This window comes from Ptychodera flava, chromosome 19 (genome assembly GCF_041260155.1).
Source record: "Ptychodera flava strain L36383 chromosome 19, AS_Pfla_20210202, whole genome shotgun sequence".
In the NCBI taxonomy this organism is placed as follows: domain Eukaryota; kingdom Metazoa; phylum Hemichordata; class Enteropneusta; family Ptychoderidae; genus Ptychodera; species Ptychodera flava.
The window spans coordinates 3,812,953-3,836,261 of record NC_091946.1 but is presented as its reverse complement, the minus strand read 5'-3'; the positions used below and the strand labels follow the sequence as shown (position 1 = coordinate 3,836,261).

At 39.4% G+C, this 23,309-nt stretch overlaps 1 protein-coding gene across 1 annotated transcript; it reads right to left on the bottom strand.

Annotated features, from left to right (window-relative positions):
• Positions 1–2,780: 2,780 nt before the first annotated feature.
• Positions 2,781–20,347, bottom strand: LOC139118208 (arylsulfatase B-like). The gene is made up of 18 exons (XM_070681499.1): positions 20,310–20,347; positions 20,095–20,165; positions 19,014–19,064; positions 18,777–18,821; positions 17,491–17,608; positions 10,427–10,478; positions 10,116–10,219; positions 9,339–9,442; positions 8,841–8,953; positions 7,844–7,945; positions 7,210–7,273; positions 6,022–6,118; positions 5,682–5,815; positions 5,126–5,184; positions 4,683–4,800; positions 4,166–4,245; positions 3,867–3,959; positions 2,781–3,377 (listed from the first exon to the last, which is right to left on the bottom strand). The coding sequence occupies exons 2-12, from the start codon at positions 20,150–20,152 to the stop codon at positions 6,102–6,104; spliced, it is 828 nt and encodes a 275-aa protein (XP_070537600.1). The 5' UTR covers positions 20,153–20,165; positions 20,310–20,347; the 3' UTR covers positions 2,781–3,377; positions 3,867–3,959; positions 4,166–4,245; positions 4,683–4,800; positions 5,126–5,184; positions 5,682–5,815; positions 6,022–6,101.
• Between the last annotated feature and the right edge of the window lie 2,962 nt (positions 20,348–23,309).

The window sequence follows — 23,309 nt, the reverse complement described above, 5'->3', positions numbered from 1 at the left end:
ATTTTTCATTTGATCAATAACTTTTGCGCTGAAGGTCAAAATATTTTGATATATGAACAAATTGCATGTTTACTAGCTCAAAAATGCAGCTGAATTTAGATCGAAAGCTAGTGACACGCAATCCAGTTAAGTCAGTGAATAGGACAAAGTTCAGGAATTCATAACTCGACAACACTTGGCCAGTTAGCGCCAACACTCGTCAACTTTTTCTCTGTTATGTTCGGCCTCCCTTGAGTTGTATTCTCGCCACGCTTGTTCGATATGAGAGTCCGATGTATTATGTTTCAGACACGGTATATTTTCTGTCAATGTCATGCAGTTTGGTTCCAAATAAAATCGTTGTTCTCACTTCATATATTATCATCTCTTTGTCAATATTGTACATGTTCGTCAACTTCACTATTCGTCCTATTGGTGTCACATTTTAAAAGTACAAATTTAACGAGGTTTGTTTTTTACTTTATAAAGTATCAGGTGACACTGGAAACGATCCTGTTCAAATATATCTCAAAACGCGACGAAACAAAAAGGAGGTGCAATGTAATCGATGTGCCATCCTTCAGCACGGCCTTTCATAAACGCTCAAAAACGCATTTTTGGTATGAATGTTAGCTTATTAATGAAATAGTTCCTACTTTTGTTATTGAGTTTGGTTATTTGCTTTACTCAATGTCATAAAAACAAGCACTAACATAACCAACCTTTTTAAAACATAGGGAAAATGACACGACAAAAAATAACGTGGCACGAGAGGGTATATGCGACAATTTTGTCTTGCTTTGTCCAAGACGCGAATCATTTTCCTGGTCATAAGACATTCAGTCGACTGTAATAATTAAAATATGTGGATAAATAATGTTGTCAACCTTTGATCAACCTATTCATATAGAAAGTTTAACGTATTTCGTTTACTAGTTCTGTATTACACACAATAATGACAGAAAATATGTGGGGTTTCGTGGCACTATGTCAAACATCTGTCTTTAAACAGATGTACTTACGTTTAATTTTTACATCTAGATGCAACTACACTTTCAGATTCGTTTGGATCTCAGGAGTTTATTTCGAAACTGATACATGTTTCTGTCAGCTTTACGATGGTTTATCCGTGTACCTTATGGCAATCCATTGCATGATAATATGTATCGTCTATAGAATTCAATTAATATGCCCGGCAGCCCAATTCCTCAGTTAAAAATAGAATTACAACTAAATCTTTTGATGTTCTTTATATAGCAGTAACTAGAATACATTGCTTGAACATTGTTCCTAGATGTTTTTCACAAATCGAATAGAAATACTGCAAGTCTGTGGGCATATAGATATCAAAACAGAATAAACCGAAGGAAATACACTTTAGCATGCTGTCGCGTTGGTGACAGGCATGGGGTGAACACGTTGGCCAGCCAGTAACTGCTGCCAAGAAAAACCAAACCTTAGAGAAATTCTCACCTTAAACTTTTCACCACCGTTAGACCAAAAGAGACCACATAGTATGCAACGAATCACACATCTTCATTAGATATGTACCATATGGTTCAGGTTTATTTTAAGGTAGTATGAGCCTCGAAACTGAAAGACTCAAACAGCTGCTCAAACTTTCCTGAATGAAACTTTTAGCAAAATTCTTACCAAATCAAAAATAAAAATCAGTGGTCACCAATGCAAAGTTTTGTACTAGAGAGACAAATTACCTACCATTTTAACCGATACTTGAAATTCAAAATGGCCGCCATCCCTAAAATTTTTGATTTTCGAAAAACTATGATATTAACAATATTCTTACTCCAAGAGTTTTACAATGAGCCCCAACAAGTAATAGATCGGAAAAGAAATGTATAGTTTGGGAGTTCGAATATCTGTCCCCAAGCGCTTAAGTTAGGCCAAAGTAGATTCTTTGTTTTGCGTCAGGAATTTCCGCTTTACTGAAGTCCAGTGACGTAGTCAACCGTACAAGCATGTCCTGACACAATGTGAAATTGCAATTTTTCCGCCGGTTTGCAAGATATTTGATAAAGTGAAGCCCAAAATAGACAAGTAATTTAAATGCCAGTTCCGCCGTACCACTTTTCAAACGATCATGATTTTCAAGAGATCGTGATTTTGAAAATCTGATGTGAAGATGGAAGACTGCCTATACATCACTGTGTGTGCTGGAAGAAGTGTAACGGTCGACAATTCTCAGTACCTTCCGTACTTATGGTTTTCGAAGTTCAGTTATTATGGTGAACAAGTTTGCAACGAGACCAATATGATTGAAACTAACGTTGTAGAATATCCTCACACTATCATACTATGCTCTGTACAAGCCACATTCAAAATGGCAACAACGTTCCTTGTTCTGAGAGAGAGAGAGAGAGAGAGAGAGAGAGAGAGAGAGAGAGAGAGAGAGAGAGAGAGAGAGAGAGAGAGAGGAGAGAGAGAGAGAGAGAGAGAGAGAGAGAGAGAGAGAGAGAGAGAGAGAGAGAGAGACAGACAGACAGACAGAGACAGACAGAGAGACAGAGACAGACAGACAGACAGAGACAGACAGACAGACAGACAGACAGACAGACAGACAGAGACAGAGACAGAGAAAGAGAGACAGAGACAGACAGACAGACAGAGTTTTCCTAACGTCCGCGTGATTTGTTTCTTCGAGGGCACGTACATTTGTAGTATGGGTCTGGCAACATGAAAGCCGCCCATGGTGCTACATCTTATACCTTATGTTAATACTCACAGTCGTGTTCTTTGGTATAGCATTTAAAGAATATGAAAAAACTCCTTTGCACCTTCATAGATTGAAATGTCATTCTGAAATTGACATAATACTATAATATGTTTATTTATTCTATTTAAGCTAGCAGAGAAGCCAAAGTACAGTCATGCTTTTGTTATCGAATGTTGTTGAAGATTTAACTCTCTTATGATTAGCATCGAACAAGATACTATTCATGTGTTTTGCTGTCATGATGTAGACACTGCACCATTCTGCGTTCAATTTCTAAATCTAAAACAACATATGTCTGACAAAGTATGAGATGAGAGCATTCCAGTTCACAAGGGAAATTTCACAATAATGGAATTTCCTTGCTCAGCATGAGTTCAATTCTAATATGTTATACTTTCATTATTTCTAGTTACTGATAATGGTTTGGAGCAATTGCCATCATTTTTGTGTACTTCATACAGTGTTGTCGACATAGATGCCATTCATTAACACCATCCTGGAGTCCAAGTCCCGTTGTAATACACTATTGGATCTGCCAGATCAGGTACTTCATCAGGAAAGAAAGGCTCCGGCGCGCCAGCCGTGATGATGTCAGCCAGATCAAGCAATTCGGCAACTTTCTCCGGCATAGCGGCCGCCAAGTCGTTTAATTCACGAGGGTCGGCTGAAAAGGAGGAGGAGCTGGATTTAAATTACGTCCTGCCAAATGACATCGCATTGTATTTTGGGAACTAAGTCGGTTGTCCCTGAATTTGAAAGAAATTAGGCATACTGATATTGCAGCTAATGATACTCGCATATCTCTAGTAGACTGCTGGGACAGGTTAAATGAAAGATAACATTAACATGATATCCTCTATCCAAACGAAACAAACTGTTGAACATCCCATAACTATGCATCTAACATGGAACATCACCCCACAATTTTGATTCTTCCGAAGCAAGGAGTTCCTTAACCCTCTCTCCACTATGGTTTTCCCCAAACCAGTTGTTATGATAGGTGAGTATAGACATGTTGACGGGATTCGGGTTAAACAGGATGAAAAAGTATCACACTTCTTATTTGTATGCGGAGGGATATTACTACTCTACAAAACTATAAGTAATCTACAATGATACTATGAGTATGATTTTCAAGGTGACTAATGTTTACCTGCAATGTCAAAAAGTAGGGTGGCATCTTTTGGAGTGGATATATTCGGAACGTTTGCGGTGTCTTGTATTTCGGGTGGCGGAAACCAGGTAGCTGCAAAACAATCACAGAATTTCAATAAAACCTTGGATCTCGGGAAGGCCTTTAACGTATTTTCTGTCATATGTGTATCGATGTACCACGTGACAATGTAAACTTTGAGCTCGCTCAACCTCAGCTTGCAAGCGCCATTAATATCACCACCACTATCACCATAATCGCCATGCAATCTAGGTGATTATCGTTGTCAGCTTGCTTACCTGTTGGAACATTATCGACGTTCGATGAAAGATTCCTTAGGACGTCGTATCGACCGTGAATCAGTTTATAATTTCTATCTCTGTAAAGTAAGTGAGAAGAGCTTAACACGTCTAACTTTAAACAGTCTCACCAGCTTCGTGTTGAGAAGCGTTGATCACACATGCACCAACAGCATAGAGAACGATAGCGCGCCTGGTGGCGCTGATGGATTTTCACTCTTTGCCGTTAGGGAGCACAGTGCCCCATTGGCGCGAAGTTCTGGGTTTAGCACTATCAGGTTGATTGGGACTGACGTGTAAAATGTCAGAGAAAAGGTGCAGTTGTTGTATTCTATATAGAAATGCTTTTTCACAAGAAAATCAAGATTTTTATATAATTATGTTCTTGAAAATGTCAGCATCGTGTTATAATGGCAGGAAATTTAATATTTCTTCTGTATGGGATCGGATATTTCGTGATGGATGGGCATTGATCATCGTTTGGTTGATTTGACATCATTGAAGACTATTTACATACCGTATAACAGTGCATGTGCTGACGGGATGCGTGTCATAATGCAGGATCATATTTATTCTTGGCGATTGACATCCTGTTGATATCGTTGGCCAAACGTCCATTCCGTCCAGGTTGGGATCTACATTCAGTTGGCGATATAAGATAGATCAATGCCTGTGGCATATTGAATCAACGACAAAGGCTAACAGTACAAAGAAATATGAAACTTCTTGTAAAGCTTTTCTCTAAGTGTAAAATCTGAAAACAGCTGATCGTTTTGCCACGTTTTCTTGCCGTGATACTAATTCAGTGTCTCTCTATATAAAACGCTCTTTTTGATTTTCTCTCTGTCTGTATCTTTCTCTCTGTCTACTTTTCTGTCTCTCCCTTTGGTAAATTGCTAATGTTACTTAAAGTTCATTCGTTCCCTTTCCTGGCAAAGTTACCGTAACTAATTTGCTTACCAGGATTTCCCCCAGCCAACTTAAGGAAAGTTGGAAAGAAGTCAGCCACGTGGATCAATCTACGATTTAGAATATTAGAACATACGGTTAGTACACAGTTGAATGTTTCTGAAAATACTTCCTGGGCAAGAATGTTCAGCTACTTATCAGATGTAAAGTAATTCCAATGGGCTAGTGACCCATCAATGACGTTCAGACGTTACACGACACCGTCAAACTACTTATAGACCATGTGTCAATGATCGAACTTCGCGTCGTGTACGGTACTCACTGTCTGTACGTTTGATGGCATCTCTGGCGATAAGCTTTGGTGTAAGTCAACGACACTGCGTGGTTTTTATCAAAATAGCCTCTGAACAAAATAGATAGTTCAGCCAGTACGGATGCTAATCGAGTAACACGTGCCCTAAAAGGACCAGCTCACATGACATGTATACAACGTGTAGAATATTGTCCCGGGTTGACCGTCCTTAAATATTTCCTTATATGAGGAGCTACTTTAGAGAGCAAAGCGTTGAACTTTAACCCCAGAAAAATCAGTAAAAACTAAACTCACTCGTTGTTTGTGTAACCTCTACGCCAGAGCCGGGGACTGTGTACAAAGCCAGGCGATCTAACACCGCCCTCAAACGGAGTTCCGACACCACCGCGCAGAGGCCACTGAGAGCCAAAAAACCACGGACCGCCATTCTGAGAGCACACAACAACGCAATAAAAGTAATAAACAATTTATCGTAAAATGACTAGACATTAATACTGTTATTGCAAATTCTAGTGTATCGAGGAAATCTGAAAATGAATGTGCAAAATCTTGATAGGTTTGGCAAGCGAAACAAAAACAGGAATAACAGAGTTATTAAAGAACTATAAACAAGCTTGAAATGTTGCAAACTTACGTCGCTGAGATATACGATGACAGAGTCCTGGTACATATCATTAGCAATCAACGCATTCGTAATATTACCAATTGCCTCATCTAGCATTGAATCATTCCTTCGGAAAGAGATGTGAATAACACGTGAGTTAACACAGAACTCGATAAAGGCAGTATGCGTTTCAAAATTGTAAGAGTTAAACTTTTGCTCAAACTTTCCTGCAGTAAACCTTAAATCATTCTCTTCAGAATGGAAATGGGGATTGAGGATCTCCATGCAAATTATGGTTCTATGGAAATAAATTTCCTTAAATTTACCGATACTTCAAATTCAAAATGACCGCCACCTCGGTTTTGACTCTATGGGGAAACTTTTTTTTCGTTTTCAGGAAAGTAAGACGGTCAAAAGATTCACTTCAAGAAATTCAAAATGAGCCCTCACAAGCAATAGACTACACAAGCATTGTAAAGCTGGACAGTCCGTGTACCTGAGGTGCATTTTACCGTAAATAAAAAGAAATATAAAATAAACAAAATAAAGCCGAGTTTTGTCAGAGGGGAGGGAATATTCCCGACATGTAAGTCTACAGACAAAATAATGTACGTTCCACACATTATCAAGAAAATACAACGGGCAGTTGTTGTATTGATCATAACGGGCCTATTGACCTCTGTAAAGCGTTCTAAATACAAAAGCCTATGCCGCCCGGGCAGTAATTATCGAGACACTGAATGAAATACGCCACAATAGAATTTAAATGAGTTTTTCATATTAGATTATTAAATTATTATTTTCCTTCTTTATCATAAAACCTTTGCCCATTTCAACAGCCATAGTACCGTCGCGATGACGATAGACTCTGTTTTGATGCTGGCATTATTTCCGCGCTCTCCACTAAGGTTGCTTTTCGTGCGAATAATATCTCTTGATTGTCATTCTGCGACAATTTTCAAACCAAAACTGTCTTTCTGTCCCTCATATTTCATGGCACACGCAGGAACACTATTTGAAACAGGTTTCTTTGAACACGTGACTCCAGCTGACAGCTGAGAACTTAATTTATACTGGCACCCCAACATTTAGTCATTGAGTGAGTTGAGAGATATAGATAAGTCACCTTGAGTTGATACTTACATTTTACAAAATTACAGTTGGTGTCATTCGCTAAAACTTAGAATCCTGCTCTGAGAGAACAAATAGTGTACTTACCTCGATATTCTTGGAGACCTGCGACCGGCAAGGGATCGTACAAATCCCGGTAGCGATCAGGAACCTTTTCATAAAAATCGAAGGAATGTCCAGTCATAAAATTTTCAATTCACGGACTGATGTAGCCCTTGGTTCCATAGGCGGGAGTTCGAGCCACGGTCCCTCCGTGTTTGAGCAGGCAACGTTTGTGTACTGTCATGCTTCTATGAACACGACCGTGCGAGAGGCCATATAGGCGTCACAGTACACAAACTCAGCCTCGAACTCCCTGCCTATGGAACCATGGGCTAAGACTGATCATAGATGTAAAAATTCTATTGTTTTACATCCATGGACTGATGTACAAGTTTTAACCGAGAAGAACACTAAGATGGCGGTAGCTTCTGGCTTTTGAGAACGTCTCATAGGTTTCCATTCTTTGCAGAAAATGTAAAAGTTTCGTGTATGATTTTCATCTGCAAATTTCTCTTAGTTTTTACTAGTAATTCTCTTTATCTTCGACTACAGGTATTGTATTTGCGACTGGTGACGATGTAATTCACACAGAAAAAACACAGGTATATCAATAAACAATTGGCCATTTAAGGCGCTTTGGCAAGTAGACTATGAGTAGTACACTGTAGGTTATATTTACCTGGAAAGGGAAGTGAGGCAAGAGGAAACTCATGAACATGAACATCGGCACATCCGGGTTATGATTAGCTATCAGATCCACAGCTCTCTTCCCAGTAAGTTCCTACAAAGGAATCGTTTCAAAACTTGTCAGTGAAAGTGTTTACATCATGTGACCATGAGGCCATAGAAAAAGTTTTGATTTGGATTATTTTGGCAAAACTACAGAGCTATGTGCGCTTTTCCATTTTACTTTGACCCGGTGTTTTAGCGTCTTTGTACTAAAGTGTCCCAACATATTTTACACGATAGCCACACAACACTGCACTGAGATATGAATGACGTTACATAGTCATCATCAAGTAGATTCTCTTGTCACGGCTCCCCAATAGAAACAGCAGGCTTCAAATGATGGGTGTTTGATTTGCCGCAAAATATTCCCTTAAGCACGAGGCCGCTTTATGTTTAATCCAAACTGACTAAAGTAGAAGCGGCAACTCGTCAAGTATAACTAAACTAACGATTGAGAATGCCCTACAGGATACAGTGATAAAATCAAGTTGAGTTACGCAAGCTCTGTCTCTGTCCGTCTGTCTGTCTGTCTCATGTTATGTGAGTCGGGACGAGCTTTAAATTAAAGCTAAAACGGTTCAATTTGTGATATCAAATGCCCAATAGCTATCTATTGAGGGAATTATCAAGCATTGAAATAACACGATACTTCTTTGATAATAATAACACCATTCAATCGGGTCGTAACATACTTTTATTGAAATTTGACAAGCAACTGGACAGATCGGTGTAGTCCGCTAGAGAAAATAATTTACCACGGTAAACAGACCACATTAGCGGGTAAATACTAGTACTTCATTAAGTTACAAAAACTGCATGTAAAACACATGACGTCACAATTTCATAAAGTTTGACATCCACTTCGTGTCGCGACAAAACTGCTACACTGCTGTTAGGCTGTACTTGACAGTTCATCAACAGGAAACCTGAAAATGTTTTATACTCACACTTGCGTGCGTTCCCCGGTGATGGAAGGCGGCTCCAGTGTTATCGCGGAAGTCAAGTGCTACATCGCCAGCCGCCTGCCCAAATAACGCATTGACCGCTTCACGGACAGAAACTGAATGACATAAATATGCCGATGGGTAAACACACAGACGTAGATAGATAGATAGATAGATAGATAGATAGATAGATAGATAGATAGATAGATAGATAGATAGATAGATAGATAGATAGATAGATAGATAGATAGATAGATAGATAGATAGATAGATAGATAGATAGATAGATAGAGGATGGGTGGGTGGATAGATAGATAAATAAATAGATAGGTAGATAAAGAAAACGAAATAATTAGTAAGTAAAAGTGTATCAATTATGCCTAAAATGAGTGAACGTTTTTGTTCACGATGTGTTCGTACGAAAGAAATTTTGAGGAAAAAGTATTGTCAGTCGGCATCGCAAATGTTGCCGTCACAGCAAAGGGAGACTCTGCTACATACCTGACTGATCATAGTAATCGATATAACCGTTCAATGGGCCGTAATGACTGTCAAATCCACGCCATAAAGGCGTAACGTCCCAGCGACACGCTCCGAGATGCCACCTGTAATAGTTTTACCAACTTGAAATTATTCCTTTGGGTACATGCACAGACAGTTTTATGTGAATTTGTAAGAGCTGACAATTGACTTATATATATATATATATATATATATATATATATATATATATATATATATATATATATATATATATATATATATATATATATATATATATATACATACATACATACATACATACATACATACATACATACATACATACATACATACATACATACATACATACATACATACATACATACATACATACATACATACATACATACATACATACATACATACATACATACATACATACGTACACACTTGTTTGCAGCGTACTGCGTTCCTGTATTCATACTATTCGAGGGCGGCCGGGCAAACGAACAGTAAAATTTAAGATCTAAAATACAAGCATATGTTACAAGCGCTGTAATGTTCAAATCGGAATGGTTTCCCAACAAAGCAGTGACGAACAAACAAAAATTCGTTGAAGTCTCGATAGCAAAATATTTCATGAGAAACGGTCCATACGTGCGAGACGTTTTCGTATTTTTGAAGACATTGTGACGAAAGAGGATAGATTTTAGTAAATCATTCAACAAGCAATGTAAGACAAAGGATTCTAGGATCAATATCATTAATTCGAAGCCAACACAAGATGTCACCTACTTTCCAACGATGTGGTTAGTGTATCCAAGTTCTTTGAGATACTCGGGCAAGACTTTGAATTCGCGGGACAGATAACTTGGTTGACTCGGCAAAATCATTGCATGCTGGAAAAATGACAAAATACAAGTTCCATTATACAGCTGCGCATGCTCGCTTTTCAACCACTGCGTGTAAATTAGGCAATATTGAGAGGAGCAGAAACGCAAAATAAATTATAGAGATAGTTATGGATTTCTGTTTCAAAATTTAAGAATTTAACAGCAAGCATATCAAAATGTGTTTAATGTCAGCAACACTGCACACATACTTACCCCTAAGGCACTTCGGAAGGGATAGTATCCCGTCAAAAAGGCAACCCTTGTACTGAAAACAGAGAATTGAGCGGAATCCTTTGAAATCTTATGAGCGAGGCATTACATGCATAATATCGGGTACATTTCTATAATAGAGATCTCAACGCATGCGCAGAGCAATTTTAAACCTCCGGTTTATCTAGTCTCGGTTACCCAGATTGCTCTGTGGGCCGCACGAGAGCCCCATAGAGCAATCTGGGTAACCTAGATTTCTGTGCATCGGAAAGACAAACAACGAACATCACCAGGTAACCATAAACGACAATGAAGACGCAATCTCGGGTATTTTTTTCGCGATGTCTATATTATTTACTTGTACTGAAAACAGAAACAAAAAATATAAAACAGAAATTTAAAGGACAACCAACAAAGCGAATTGCCGTTTTGGCTAACCGTGTCACACCAGCCGAATGGCACTGATGCACCTCGTTAATCTTCCGACAATGTAACAGATTATCCAGGATCGTTTGAACTCAAAGGTGTTTTGGGACCCATTTGGACCGATGTAAACACGTTTTCAAGGTACGTTGGCTATTGATGGAAGTAAACCATGTTTGTCATCGTAAAATTTAAATGTTGCAGCCATGTTGACACAATATAAAATAGATATTATGTATGAAATAAATTATGAACGAGAGAGCCGCACAGGTGCAGTTCTGACGACCCCCATCCCACTAAAGTCTAATAGCCTGTACTCATATACTTAAATAGATCGCTCGAAATGGACCGGATCAGGATTAACGCCGTGTTTGAGGGTGGTGAATGGGCATGGTTGTGCATAATTAGCGTTTACGTAACGGTTTGAGCGCTGGCGGTGTATCTGTGTAAGCTGTTTGCTCCCCTGCTCACGGTCAATGCCAATAACGGTACAATCAAGAGGAACACGAGCTACTGCACTGCAGCTAGCAGTATGTTTTGCATCATTTAGAACTGTGAGCGGGACACATGGCCAGTGGGCTACTTTATCAATTCATATTTGCGTGGTCGCGGTCAGCACTCCACCTAGCGTGTACGATGCCGTGTGTTCGGACGATACGGCCTCCCACCACAACCTTGCTAACGCTGACAGCCATAAACCACGGTCCCTTGAGGGACCGTGCATAAACAGAACAGGCGACATGCGGTTTTAATTCGGATTGCGCAAGAAAAAATTCTATTCGATTCCGCTCTGTGCCTACCCGAAAAGTATATGTAAGCTCACGTTAGGGGTGAACCATTGATTTCTGGGGGGGGATATGGAGGATTTTGAGAAAAAAAAAATTGTCACCAGGTGAGAGAGAAGAAAAAATAAATTGATCCTGTCATGGCCTGAGAAAAAAAAAATTGTCGTGACAGACAGAAGAGAAAAACGAAAAAAAAATTGTCACAATGCACCAGAAAATAGCAAAATTTGGAAACCTTATTCTCATGTATTCTTTGCCGGTGCGCCGCCATAGGCGGCGCAAATGTTTTTACCACAAGCAATTCTTATGTTTCTTTCCCCAGCACTTATGATATAAACATGCACTACATAGGTCTACTTTACACCTCAGTACACTCAATGTTTTCCTTCCCTTTTCTGACCCAAGAAATCATATTTCAGGATTTCTGTTGCAATATCTCAATGGCATAGGCACTATCTAAAGGGGACTATTTGACTTCTGTAAATTGTGAAAATTTAAAACACAAGACAGGAGTCAATAAACTAGTGTTAAAACCAATATATTTGTTGAATATTGTGACTCAAAAACTGATCATGCAAAAAAATGTAAAAAATATCAGTGTTCAATGTCATTTTCAAACAGTTTTACCGAGTGCAAAATACACTGAAACTCCTCTCAGATTGCACCATTAAACACATCAATTTCTCAAAATTTCCAATACGAGAGGGGAACCCCCTCTCGTGCTCTTCCCCCTTGGGGTATTCTAACAGTTTCACTTAGTAAACAAATTAAAAAAACTCTCAGATTGCACCAGACTGCACCATTGCACACATCAATATCTTAAACATTTCCATGCAAGATAGGGGAAAGCCCCTGTGACACTTTCCCCTAAGCCTCTCTCATGTTCTCCCCTGTACTTTCAAATTCTGCCTGGTCAGATATCCTAGTGAAAACCCTGTCATAATATCCATCCAAATTAAACAATATACTATATGATTAGATACTGCGTGATCTTTATATCTTTATTTTATTGTGACTTGCAATTTCATTTTGATGGGTTCACCTTTTTGAACCATCATGAGATAACTGATGATAGTCTAGCAGGGTACATCAGGATTTGATAGGTCTTTACTGTTGCTGTATTTTGTGAATTTTACAATTACATGTATTGGTATTTAACTTTTCTAAGTGGGGGATCGGTCAAAATTTCAGAGTTAGAGAGGGAGGTTACTCAAATTCATCATGGTTGGCGAAGGGCGGGGGGTCACTCGAAATTTCAGAGTTTCAGGCCGTAAATAATGACGGCTCCCTTATATACAACGCATTTTAAACTTGATGACCAATAATAAAAAAAATTTGCACTGCTACTCCATTTGGAAAAAAAAATTGATGCAGGTCTGACAGTAGAAAAAAAAATTGCTGTCACTCTGACAGGAAAAAAAAATTGCTCCCATACCCTCTTCCTCCATACCCCCCCCCGAAATCAAATGGTTCTCCCCTTATGGAGCTAGAGACGGAGCTCGATGGATACGTTCATGTAAGACAATATGGCGGCCCATTGAGCCCTTGACCGTGAATCGCTGGCAAACTAACGATTTGGGACATCAAGAGAGCATTTTTTTGCAGTCTGTGTGCAGTAGAGTTATTGGGGTGGGCATAGATCGGAATCGAGCTGATTTCGGCAGATAAGGTATCCACAAACTTAGTACTTTTTCGTACGTGGTACAAATTAGGACCGCGTGTCATAGGTATTGTCTAGCTGCGCTAAAAGAGTACGTATATGGTTGAACTTCTGCTGCAGTTCTAACTTCTCTCTCTCGGAAGGGGCGGTGAAATCGATGTTGCCACGTTTGGTCTTGTCGCGAACTCGCCTAAGATTTCGTGCTCTGATAGCTTCGGTGGTAAGATATGACGGAACGTCGACTGCACAATTGGCCATGGTGATAAGATGCTGACGAAATATCATCAAAACTACCGCTACAACAGACTGAGGAGACGGTCGACAGAACCGCTTATAAAGACAAAATTTTCAATATGTAAATGTGACCTTCACATTGGCAAAGACTTACAGAACGACGCTTACGAATGCGATGGTTTGTTATGGAAATATGACCTTCAAAAACGACGCTCACAACAAAGACGATAGTTTATTATGGAAATGTAACCTTCAAAATGACCTAACATTCTCACAATGACACTAGTTTATAAAGACAAATTTTCATTATGTAAATGTGACCTTCACATTGGCAAAGACTTATAGTACGACGCTTACGAATGCGATGGTTTGTTATGGAAATATGACCTTCAAAATAACACTAGCATTCTCACAATGGCACTAGTTTATTATGCATATATCTAACCTTTACAGTGCAAATGTGACTTGTAAAATTAATCCAAAATATGCTATATGATAAGAAAATGTTTCTTTTGGCACAACCCACCCCAAAAAAGCTATCTCAATTTAAAATATCGCTCACCAATATGCCAATTTATTTGTTTCAACTGGTCGCATAACCCTTCAAATGACTCCGTCCTCGAACGTACCACAGATCTGATGTACGTCCATACTCCGTCTCACTGTTTCTCTTTGCGGGAATAGATTGTTTGTGGTACGTCCATACTCGTAGCGATATACAAATATACGAGAGCATGGGATCTTCTAAGCTTCAGCATCTTGATGTGTCACGCTGTACTTTGCTTTGTAGCGTGGTATTTATCGAAATACCGGGTATGTTTATTTTTACAGCTTTTATCACGGTCCCTAGAGGGGCTGCTGTGCTTTTATGATGAATTTGGACAAATTTGAACAAGAACGTCTACCTGTTCCGTCTTTTTTATCTGCCTGTTACAGCAATCGAATCACGATTGTTGGTCATATTTAGTTTTTCTACCTTTCAAGTACGTGTCGATAGCGTTCAAAAGTCTTCGTACGTGACAGATCGAAAAGGGTAATGGCTAGTTGTGATATTTATAGGCGAAGGAAGACTTTGAAAATGTGTATAAAACCTGCAGCATATCAATGTCCTAGACCAAATGGTAATCTTAGAAACACTACAATTCGCACCATTATTATAGGCTGCAAGTGTCGATGTTGGCCTAGTAGAGCAGTTCACGGTTACAGGTTTGTTACTAAATATAGCTATACGCCCGCGACATCGGACACTGCTGCTTGGTGCAAACAAATTTATCAATGTTGCATATAGGCTACATGGCTGTTTTTGCAGCTTGTACTCTGAGTCGTGAACATGCCTTTTAGTATTCACTGTTACACTAGCAGTTGCCTACTAAGAAGTACTTCCATCATCTTTGCATACGTAATTTTCACAAGCGTAATCTAAAACTGCGGATTAATATTTAGATTTGCATATTCGTGAAGAACGATGACGTAGACTCTGTACAGCCTCATTGGAAATGTCATTGGGCCTTGGCGTCACAATTAGAATTTTAGTTATGCCGTTGGAAAACCTGTCACCGTAATCATAAGAAATTTAAAACAAGTACTAGCAATAAAAGACACAAAGTGGTCGTCCAGAACTTTACGTGAAAATTCCTAATCCGAAAGATGCGTTGAAGTCGAGTACCTACATGTACTCTTGTTCCACCGCAGTTTGAAAGTAGAACAACTAAGGGCTTACGCAATGAGACAATTTTACTTGTTTCGGAGACGATATCTCTGAGATATTATTTCAACTCTTTTCAATTGCAGGAACGTTTCGGTAGGATAAAAAATGAAATTACGAAATGTGTTTACAGTTTTATATGTCTTCTCGTCACCATGCACCATAGACTTCGACAATCGTATCGATTTGCCGTCCAAGACGTCACCAGGGACTTTTAGGCGGGTTACCTACACAGGATACGGTCGAGGTGTCTGTTTCCCATTGTTTCCTTTGCTTTTAGACTTGTCGGGTAATCAGGCTTTCCCAACTTTGTGAACTAGAACTTGTCTCGTTAGTACTTAGGGTATATGAATATTCATAATTATGTCGCCTATATGTCTGGCATTTCTACTGCTAATACAATTTTATTACGATCATGACTCAGTAGAGTCTCCGAATTCGAGTGTTCAACATGTCTCGTTCGATGCACCTGAAAGTAAACTCTGAACAAGAACACGCTATTCGTGGTTTGTTCGCCCATTACGGTTGGGAGCTTCAAGAAGAGTTCGAGGGCAATTGCCATGACAACATCGTCGCCGACAGTCTTCTGAATGACAGTGGCATTACAACCGATGTAGTAGCAGTCCCAAGGGACTCTAACTGCAGCGAATGTGAGTCCTGTCTGTGTCAGCCTTGCGTCACGACATCCTGGCAAGAGTGGCTTGGTGAGGGTCAGAGACCAAGCGTCCTGAATGCCGGCGTCAGGAAGCGCATTTACAAGAAGTACTGGACAATGTTGGACAGAAGAGGCGCTTGGAAAAACGAGCGATACTTGTCCAAAAAAGCTGAGCTGATGCAGGCAGTTGGGGTTGTCGTCACGAAACGGCAAGTAATGCCCGATTGCGTGTTGAAACAAGTGCGGTCACTGTATCCAAACCTGCCTAACCAGCCATACAGTGGCCATCGGTGGATGTAGATGGCATAAGTTCATAGCGTGTGTAATCCAAATGCACACACAAACCAAACGGCCCTTTTCAGGGCCACCAATTTTTCAAGAAAGGGAACTACCGTATATTGATTGTGTCGATTTAGATCGTGTTCCAAGCGCTGCGCCTCCTGGTTCCGTTCACCCAGCCCGGCCCCGCGTACGACACTGTGTGCCCGGCGTTGGGTACACGGCCTCCGTATAACTAGCTCTGCATGGCAGGGCTGTGTGTTACCGGCGTGATACGGCCTCCCACCACAGGCCGCATAACGCCGGTAACAAACAGCCCTGCCATGTAGAGCTACCGTATAACCAACACTACGAACACACAACGTCGCGGCACTGCAAAAACAAGTTGAACATTCATTGCTACATCTTCGACTCTAAAACAAGACCGCAAATGCATTTGCAGCCCAGTACTAGTGCTACTACGACTTTCTTCGCTAAGGTATGGCCCGAGCTGTCTCGGCAGATACGCTCTTGGTTTACTTTTTGTAATCGATCTTGTGTGCACAACAAATGTTTGCGCATTTGCAGCTTTGCGCGTCCCTCAGTGACTGACAGCTGTTTGAAACTGGTAACGACCGTTTTTAGCGAACGCGTCTGACTGTCCTGACATTGATTTTCCCTAAAAATCGTCGCCATGTCGAAGAATTACGCTATGTCTGGTTTATCATTTTGTGGCCATTATGTTTACAGTACAGTAGGAGCTGTTACAATGTCAGTAAGGTTTGCTTGAGACTCATTTTCGGTGATTTTCGCGGAGCGGCCTGCCTAGCTGTTGCAAGTTGTCACTCAAGCACCATGATGAATTTCCAATGAGGTAGGGGGCCTTTTATACATGCACCTCGAAAGTGAAAGACTTAAACTTTTGCTCAAACTTTCCTCAGTGAAACTTTCAACCATTCTCTTACTAAATCAAGAATAAAAATCAGGGGTCACCGTGCAAACTTTTGTACTAGAGAGACAAATAACTTGCGATTTCCCGAGATTTAAAATCCAAAATGGCCGCCATCCCTGTGTTAATTCTATGAGAAAAAATAAAATTTTCGATTTTCGAAAAACTAAGACGGTGAAAACTTTTCTTTCGCCGAGAGCTTCAAAATGAGCCCCCACAAGTGGTAGGTCAGAAGAAAATTGATAAAATTTGAAGGCCTGAATTTCTGTCCCCGAGGTGCGTTCTACCTTAAGTGATCTGTACTCATAAAAAAAAAGAGGTGCTTCTATCAAGATGTTCACCTTCAAGGGGCGATATATATAGAGCTCTTAAGTACATGTATGAGAATCAGTACTCACGGCGTACAGACAGGCTGGACGTACGTCTGGTTCAAAATTACACCAGTTCTCGCTAAATAATTCATATTTGGGGTTTTCATGAAGCCTACTTGGTCGTTCCATTCTACGTCAGACCAACCTGAAAGGGGAGAATAAGAAAGGAGTGAGATAGTTGGGAGAGAGACCGACGACACTACAGATAAACGACAGATAAAATACAGACACGAAGAGCGGGGATAGACGCAGAAAGACAGACGGACAGAGGAGGGGGAAGATCAGTTTTGTCAACGAATGAGAGATTATAGCCTGCAAATGAAACAAACTGTTTGAGGTCGGACATATGGAGTTAATGACGGTGTTGATAAAAAGGGGTTCGCAAGCGGTTCGGTTGGGGTCAGATATACTATTCTCTCAGTGGTCAGAGAAGAGGCCATCTATCTTATGTCATTGGGCGAGAACGAGGCCAACTCTTTTATGTCAGTGGGCGAGGGCGGGGAAAATTTTGTTTGATTTCGCAGTGGGCAACTTAGTAAACGAACATTGGACGAACTTATCATCTGGTGTGGGTAATCTGCAGGCAAGTTCAACTTCATCATCGGTGATCTGAACGCATTGTGATGATTTGTTATATCGCCATAGAAACACCATCGTCAGTCCAGGCACGTTGCCGGTAAAAGTTTATTGTAAACGACGTTTTTCGGTCTGAAGTAAAAATACGTCAATACGACCTTGGCAGATAGCACATCGATGAGACGGCATTGGGAAATTTTTGTTGTTGGGAGCGGAGACTGGCGAGTTTTTGTGCTGGGAAAAGAGGCAGTGGAGAGTTTGGGGTGGTTGGGACGAGAGAGGGGAAATATTTGGTGGAAGAAGCGTTCTAAAAGTACTGGCTGGATGGCAATTGCATACAGCCGTCATGTTCCCTGACAACCTTTTTTTGCTCAAAAATCTTGTAAATGTTAAATTTCAAAAACACTGAAATATACAGCCTTTTATCGAAATTTCTTGAAATACTTTGGTTGGCTGCATCTCTTATTCTTAAGGCCTGTTTTTTCAGCAAAACTGCGCTCACCATTTTTCATTTTGCAGGCCTGGTTAATAATATTGCTATCAGCTAGCGACTGATGCCGTATGTTGTGGGTTCGAATCCGATTGAAAACTATCCGTATTGCTATCAAGTGCGTAATCATTGAATAAACACGTCCTAAAACTCTCCTATAACTTTATATAAGTAGTGCAGGTACTCACGCACGACAGTTTCCCGTAAAATGACGTTTACTGCTGTTTGGTAGTTGAGAAATACTTACCGGAGTTGTCGGCTAGGAGGAATATGAGATGGGGCTTCTTCGGTGCTGTGAATACAAAAACGATACCAATAAAATCTAAGAATGGTACAATTTTCCACGATTTCTGTCGTTCGCTAAATAAGAATAACTTATATGAAAATTGGCTAATTCCAAATGTACAGGAAGATTTCAAGAGATCGTGGTATGAATCGACTGTGTATGCGTGATACGGATATAACAATAACGTACAGAACTTACGTAGACCCGGAATATACCGTTCACCGATATTTCGCTCATTAAGAACTGCAGCTGTTTTAGTATGAGAAGCAAAATAAGCATGATGAGATGTATTATTATACAAGTGAAAATATGGTTTGAGGTATGATGATTTTGACCGACTTGAGTGTGAACTATTGGCAAAAAAACTAACCAACCAACCAATCAACAAGCAAATAAAGAAATACTTGTTTGTGTGAACATTCAAACTTTGTTCATGACGGTGGACCTGTGCACTCTTTACTAGTTTTCCTTGTACAAAAATTGGTCAGGATCTTCTTGCGACGTTGCTGTCTTCATGCTGTCTTCATCAAGGGATAACAGTTTCTTCTATTTTATGAATGATTGATAATACTAGAAACAATTTGCGATATTCGAGTTCAGAAATATGTTTACTAACGGTCCAACGGTAAAAGCTAACCCTCAAAGATGTAATCGAAATGAAAATGTTGGACGGCAAGAAAGATGCTTGTTTAGAATTTTCAAAGCAACAGGTATTACCGGCTTTGTTCAGAAGGACCGTTGACGCTGAAGGTAGAGTTAAACGATATCTCATAAGACAATGACAGACGACTGAGATGACATTAATATTTGAAATGAAAACTTAAGATAAAACACGTTGTATGAAAACGGTATCGTCTGAGTGTAATATTCTACCAAAATATTGGAAATTGCAGGCGATGATCAGTGAGCTTATACCCTGCAAAGTTATATAAGGAAGGTCATATTAATCGACCGACAGGGGAGTAACTGGATAACAGAATGGAAGACCCATCTTCGTGAAGCTTTTGGTAAGAACATTTTTTTTTACATTTTCATAGGTTTCAGTGAAAGACTCATTGTAGAGCTGGTTGTGCGAGTAATTTATTTCTTCTGTGTAAATGCAGTGAATTCGATTTGTTGTACCGTATAGTGAAGAAACATCTTATCTATCTCTGTCGGGCTGCTCTCTTTTGTGACATTGATAATCTATTGGTGGGTTCGAACTGCCAGCTACGCAACGGTTTCGCATTTGAAGTTGAAAAATTGGTCGTAAAACTCGGCAATAGAAAGCAACACTCACCAGGCAGTCCAATGGCTATGCCAAACAACAGAACACAAATTGTTATCCAAAACTTCATATCGGTCAACAGTCTAAAAGTAAATGAAACAGTAAACTCCTAAGCAAGTGTTCAAAGGGATAACGGGCAGCGGCCAGTCGTCACGATTTCATTTAGCAGGTGAACGAAAAAAAGCCAAGTTGCACACATATGAATGAATAGAATAAAGTTGTCTTACCTTTACCTGCAGTAAAGTTTGACTTCTCTCACCGAACTGTCGAGATTACGGCCCAGACGAATCTTTTATTGATGAGGAGAGGCGTAAAAATAGTACCATATGATCCCTCACTGTCCAACGCCAATCAACGTACACCACGACCCATGATATTTTATCCAATCACCGTACTTTGTTACTTGGGTAACCGGTTCAACTGGTTTTGATCATTGACGTCACAGCTGGACTTTCAATCACATTTCTGCTTCCGGCTGAGACTGGAATGGAACAAATGTAACCCTTATAGAGCTCTATGGTGGGAAAACAATCTATTGTTAAGGATTTCCGAAGTTAAAACTTACCGTTTAACATAACAATGACACCTGAGGCAAGTATGATGGCACTTGGTATTAATGCTGTCTGTACTATAGTTATTTAAAATTACAAAATGTAAAGAGATGATAACTACAACCTTAAATACTACTTTTATATGTTTTGTTTAACGATCTGAGAATCCTCTTCTTCCTGAAATTTGTGTACACACAAATTAACTCGTTTTGCAAACGTAGCTTATTCTGTATAATATGATGTGTTATTGTATACAATTAAACTGTAAATAGGATTTTATGTAAATTGCAACATAGAACATCACACATACCTAGAATGTGTTATACAAGCTTAACAGCTGGCTATTCAACATCATAAGGGAATGTAATGAGAAACATTGCATTACATTCAGTAGTTAAATACTTGCACATTTATCAAAGTTGGACCCAGTTTAACTTCAACTGTTGAAGAAGATTATGCTATTAATTAAATGTTATAGACATAATTAGTTTCTGACTGAAATAACTTGATACTCTTTCAAAGATATTGTCCCAGAGTGCGGTTGCAAGTCTTCCTTTAGCATGAAGAGCTGAGCTTGACCCGGATTTTGTCTATATCATAAAGCTCCCTTAGTCAGGTAGTTTGATGACAAATGAATATTCCTATTTGTTTGTAACTTCCCAAAAGTTGTTTTTATATAGCGAAATATAATAAGCTTATTATCCATTGGGCCATTAGATTAGTACCATTCATGGTGACATGTTGAACACGCTGTGAAGAGTTAACTTGCCATTAGATTAGTACCATTCATGGTGACATGTTGAACACGCTGTGAAGAGTTAACTTGCCATTAGATTAGTACCATTCATGGTGACATGTTGAACACGCTGTGAAGAGTTAACTTGCCATTAGATTAGTACCATTCATGGTGACATGTTGAACACGCTGTGAAGAGTTAACTTGCCATCAGCTTGAAGAGATTAAGCTGCATCACGTTCGACTTGAATGTTCTACAGACACGACATTAAAATAAGAACATCCGTCAATTAATTTAACCCTATTTGCTATAATTTTCCCGCCAAAATTTTAGTGCAGCCTTTTTAATTTTTATGATTTTTATGTTTATTTTTGATAATTTTGTACCAAATGGACATCAAATTTCATACTACACTATTTTATTAAAGTGTTGCCAAAATCTGAAAAAATTTGACTGGGTATAAATAATTGACTGAGGTATATTTATAAAGGTGACAAAATGACTTTGGTCATCAAAGGGTTAATGTAGATAGTTTGGCTTATGAGGAAAAGTAATAAATCGTTGTCTTTATCTATTGTTATGTAGGTCATTTCCCCCACACTCATCATGACCTGAGTTCAATTAGTCTAGAACATTCCCAAGGTCACTGCCCTGATGACCTCACAACCTTGAATTCAATTAGTCATGTTTGGAATGTTCTGGAAAGTTGATTAGTTGTGTAAGGGAGATAATTTTAGAACAGTAATTAGCATGTCAATAAAAGTTCTAGATTGTTCTTATAGCCTTTATAAAAGGGACGCGCTCAGCTTCCAGTCAGACTTTTGGGATCGTGTCTCTTGTGTGTTACTATAAACTCCAGCAGTAGTCATTCTCAAGACTTTTCAAGACCTTCACTGTCAACGCTGGATTTATACTGTGGACTTTGTGCAGCTGCAAGCCTGCAAGGACTGTTCATTCATTCAACTGACTGTTACAACTCTGAGACTCTGAGACTGGAGCTTTGCCGTCCCAGCTGAGATAAGTAGTCTGTACACTTTAAAGCTTGTACTCTATCCCTGACTTAGCAATTAGTTTTTTTTTCGTAATAAATTTTGTTTAAACGTTAACTGCTGAGTTCACCCTTTTGTTCGTTTTCTCTGCACGTAACAAATTGGGGGCTCGTCCGGGAGACGAATATTTTGAGCCGTTTGAAACATTTTGACAGCCTTTTCAAAACTACTGTATACTGTGAACTCAGCGAAATTCAATCATGGCGGAATTCAAGCCAGACGAATTTATGGATGACCTTGATCAGGACACATTTAATTCCCTCAGAAAAGACAACCTCATAGCACTGGCAAATTTCCTTAAAGTAGATGTCAAAAGATCTATGCGCAAGCGAGAAATTCAGTTCAAGATTGCAAAACATTTAGTTAATTCTGGCCATTTTGAGGAGTCTGCCTTAAAAGATTATGAGCCTGAGTCTTCCTTCGAACTCAAAAATTAGAATTAGAAATACAGGCAGATTTGGAGCTTAAGAAATTGGAATTAGAAAAGGAAAAATTGCAAATGGAAGAAAGGGAAAGGCAGGAAAAATTACAAATGAAAGACAAAGAATTACAAATGAAAGAAAGAGAATTACAAATGGAAGAAAGACAGAGAGAAAAGGAGAGAGAATTGGAAGAACATCGACATGACAGTTAGAAATGAGACGTTTAGAGCTTGGACAATCAGGAAAATTCTTCCCTTCAGACAAGTTTGACATCACTAAGCATTTCAGGTTAGTTCCCCCTTTCCAAGAAAAGGATGTTGATAAATATTTCCTTCATTTTGAGAAAATTGCTCAGAGTCTGAATTGGCCTAAGGAGTCCTGGTCTATGCTTTTGCAGAGTGCTTTGGTGGGTAAAGCCAGAGAAATTTACATTCAGTTGTCAGTAGAGCAGGCTTCAAATTATGATTCT

Coding starts and splice junctions, on each gene's coding strand:
- LOC139118208 (XM_070681499.1), bottom strand. CDS start 20,152: ATGAAGTTTTGGATAACAATTTGTGTTCTGTTGTTTGGCATAGCCATT. Junction 10,220..10,426: donor CCTTCCGAAGTGCCTTAGGG/GTAAGTATGTGT, acceptor TCATTTTTCCAG/CATGCAATGATTTTGCCGAG. Junction 7,946..8,840: donor ACCGGGGAACGCACGCAAGT/GTGAGTATAAAA, acceptor ATTCCTTTGTAG/GAACTTACTGGGAAGAGAGC.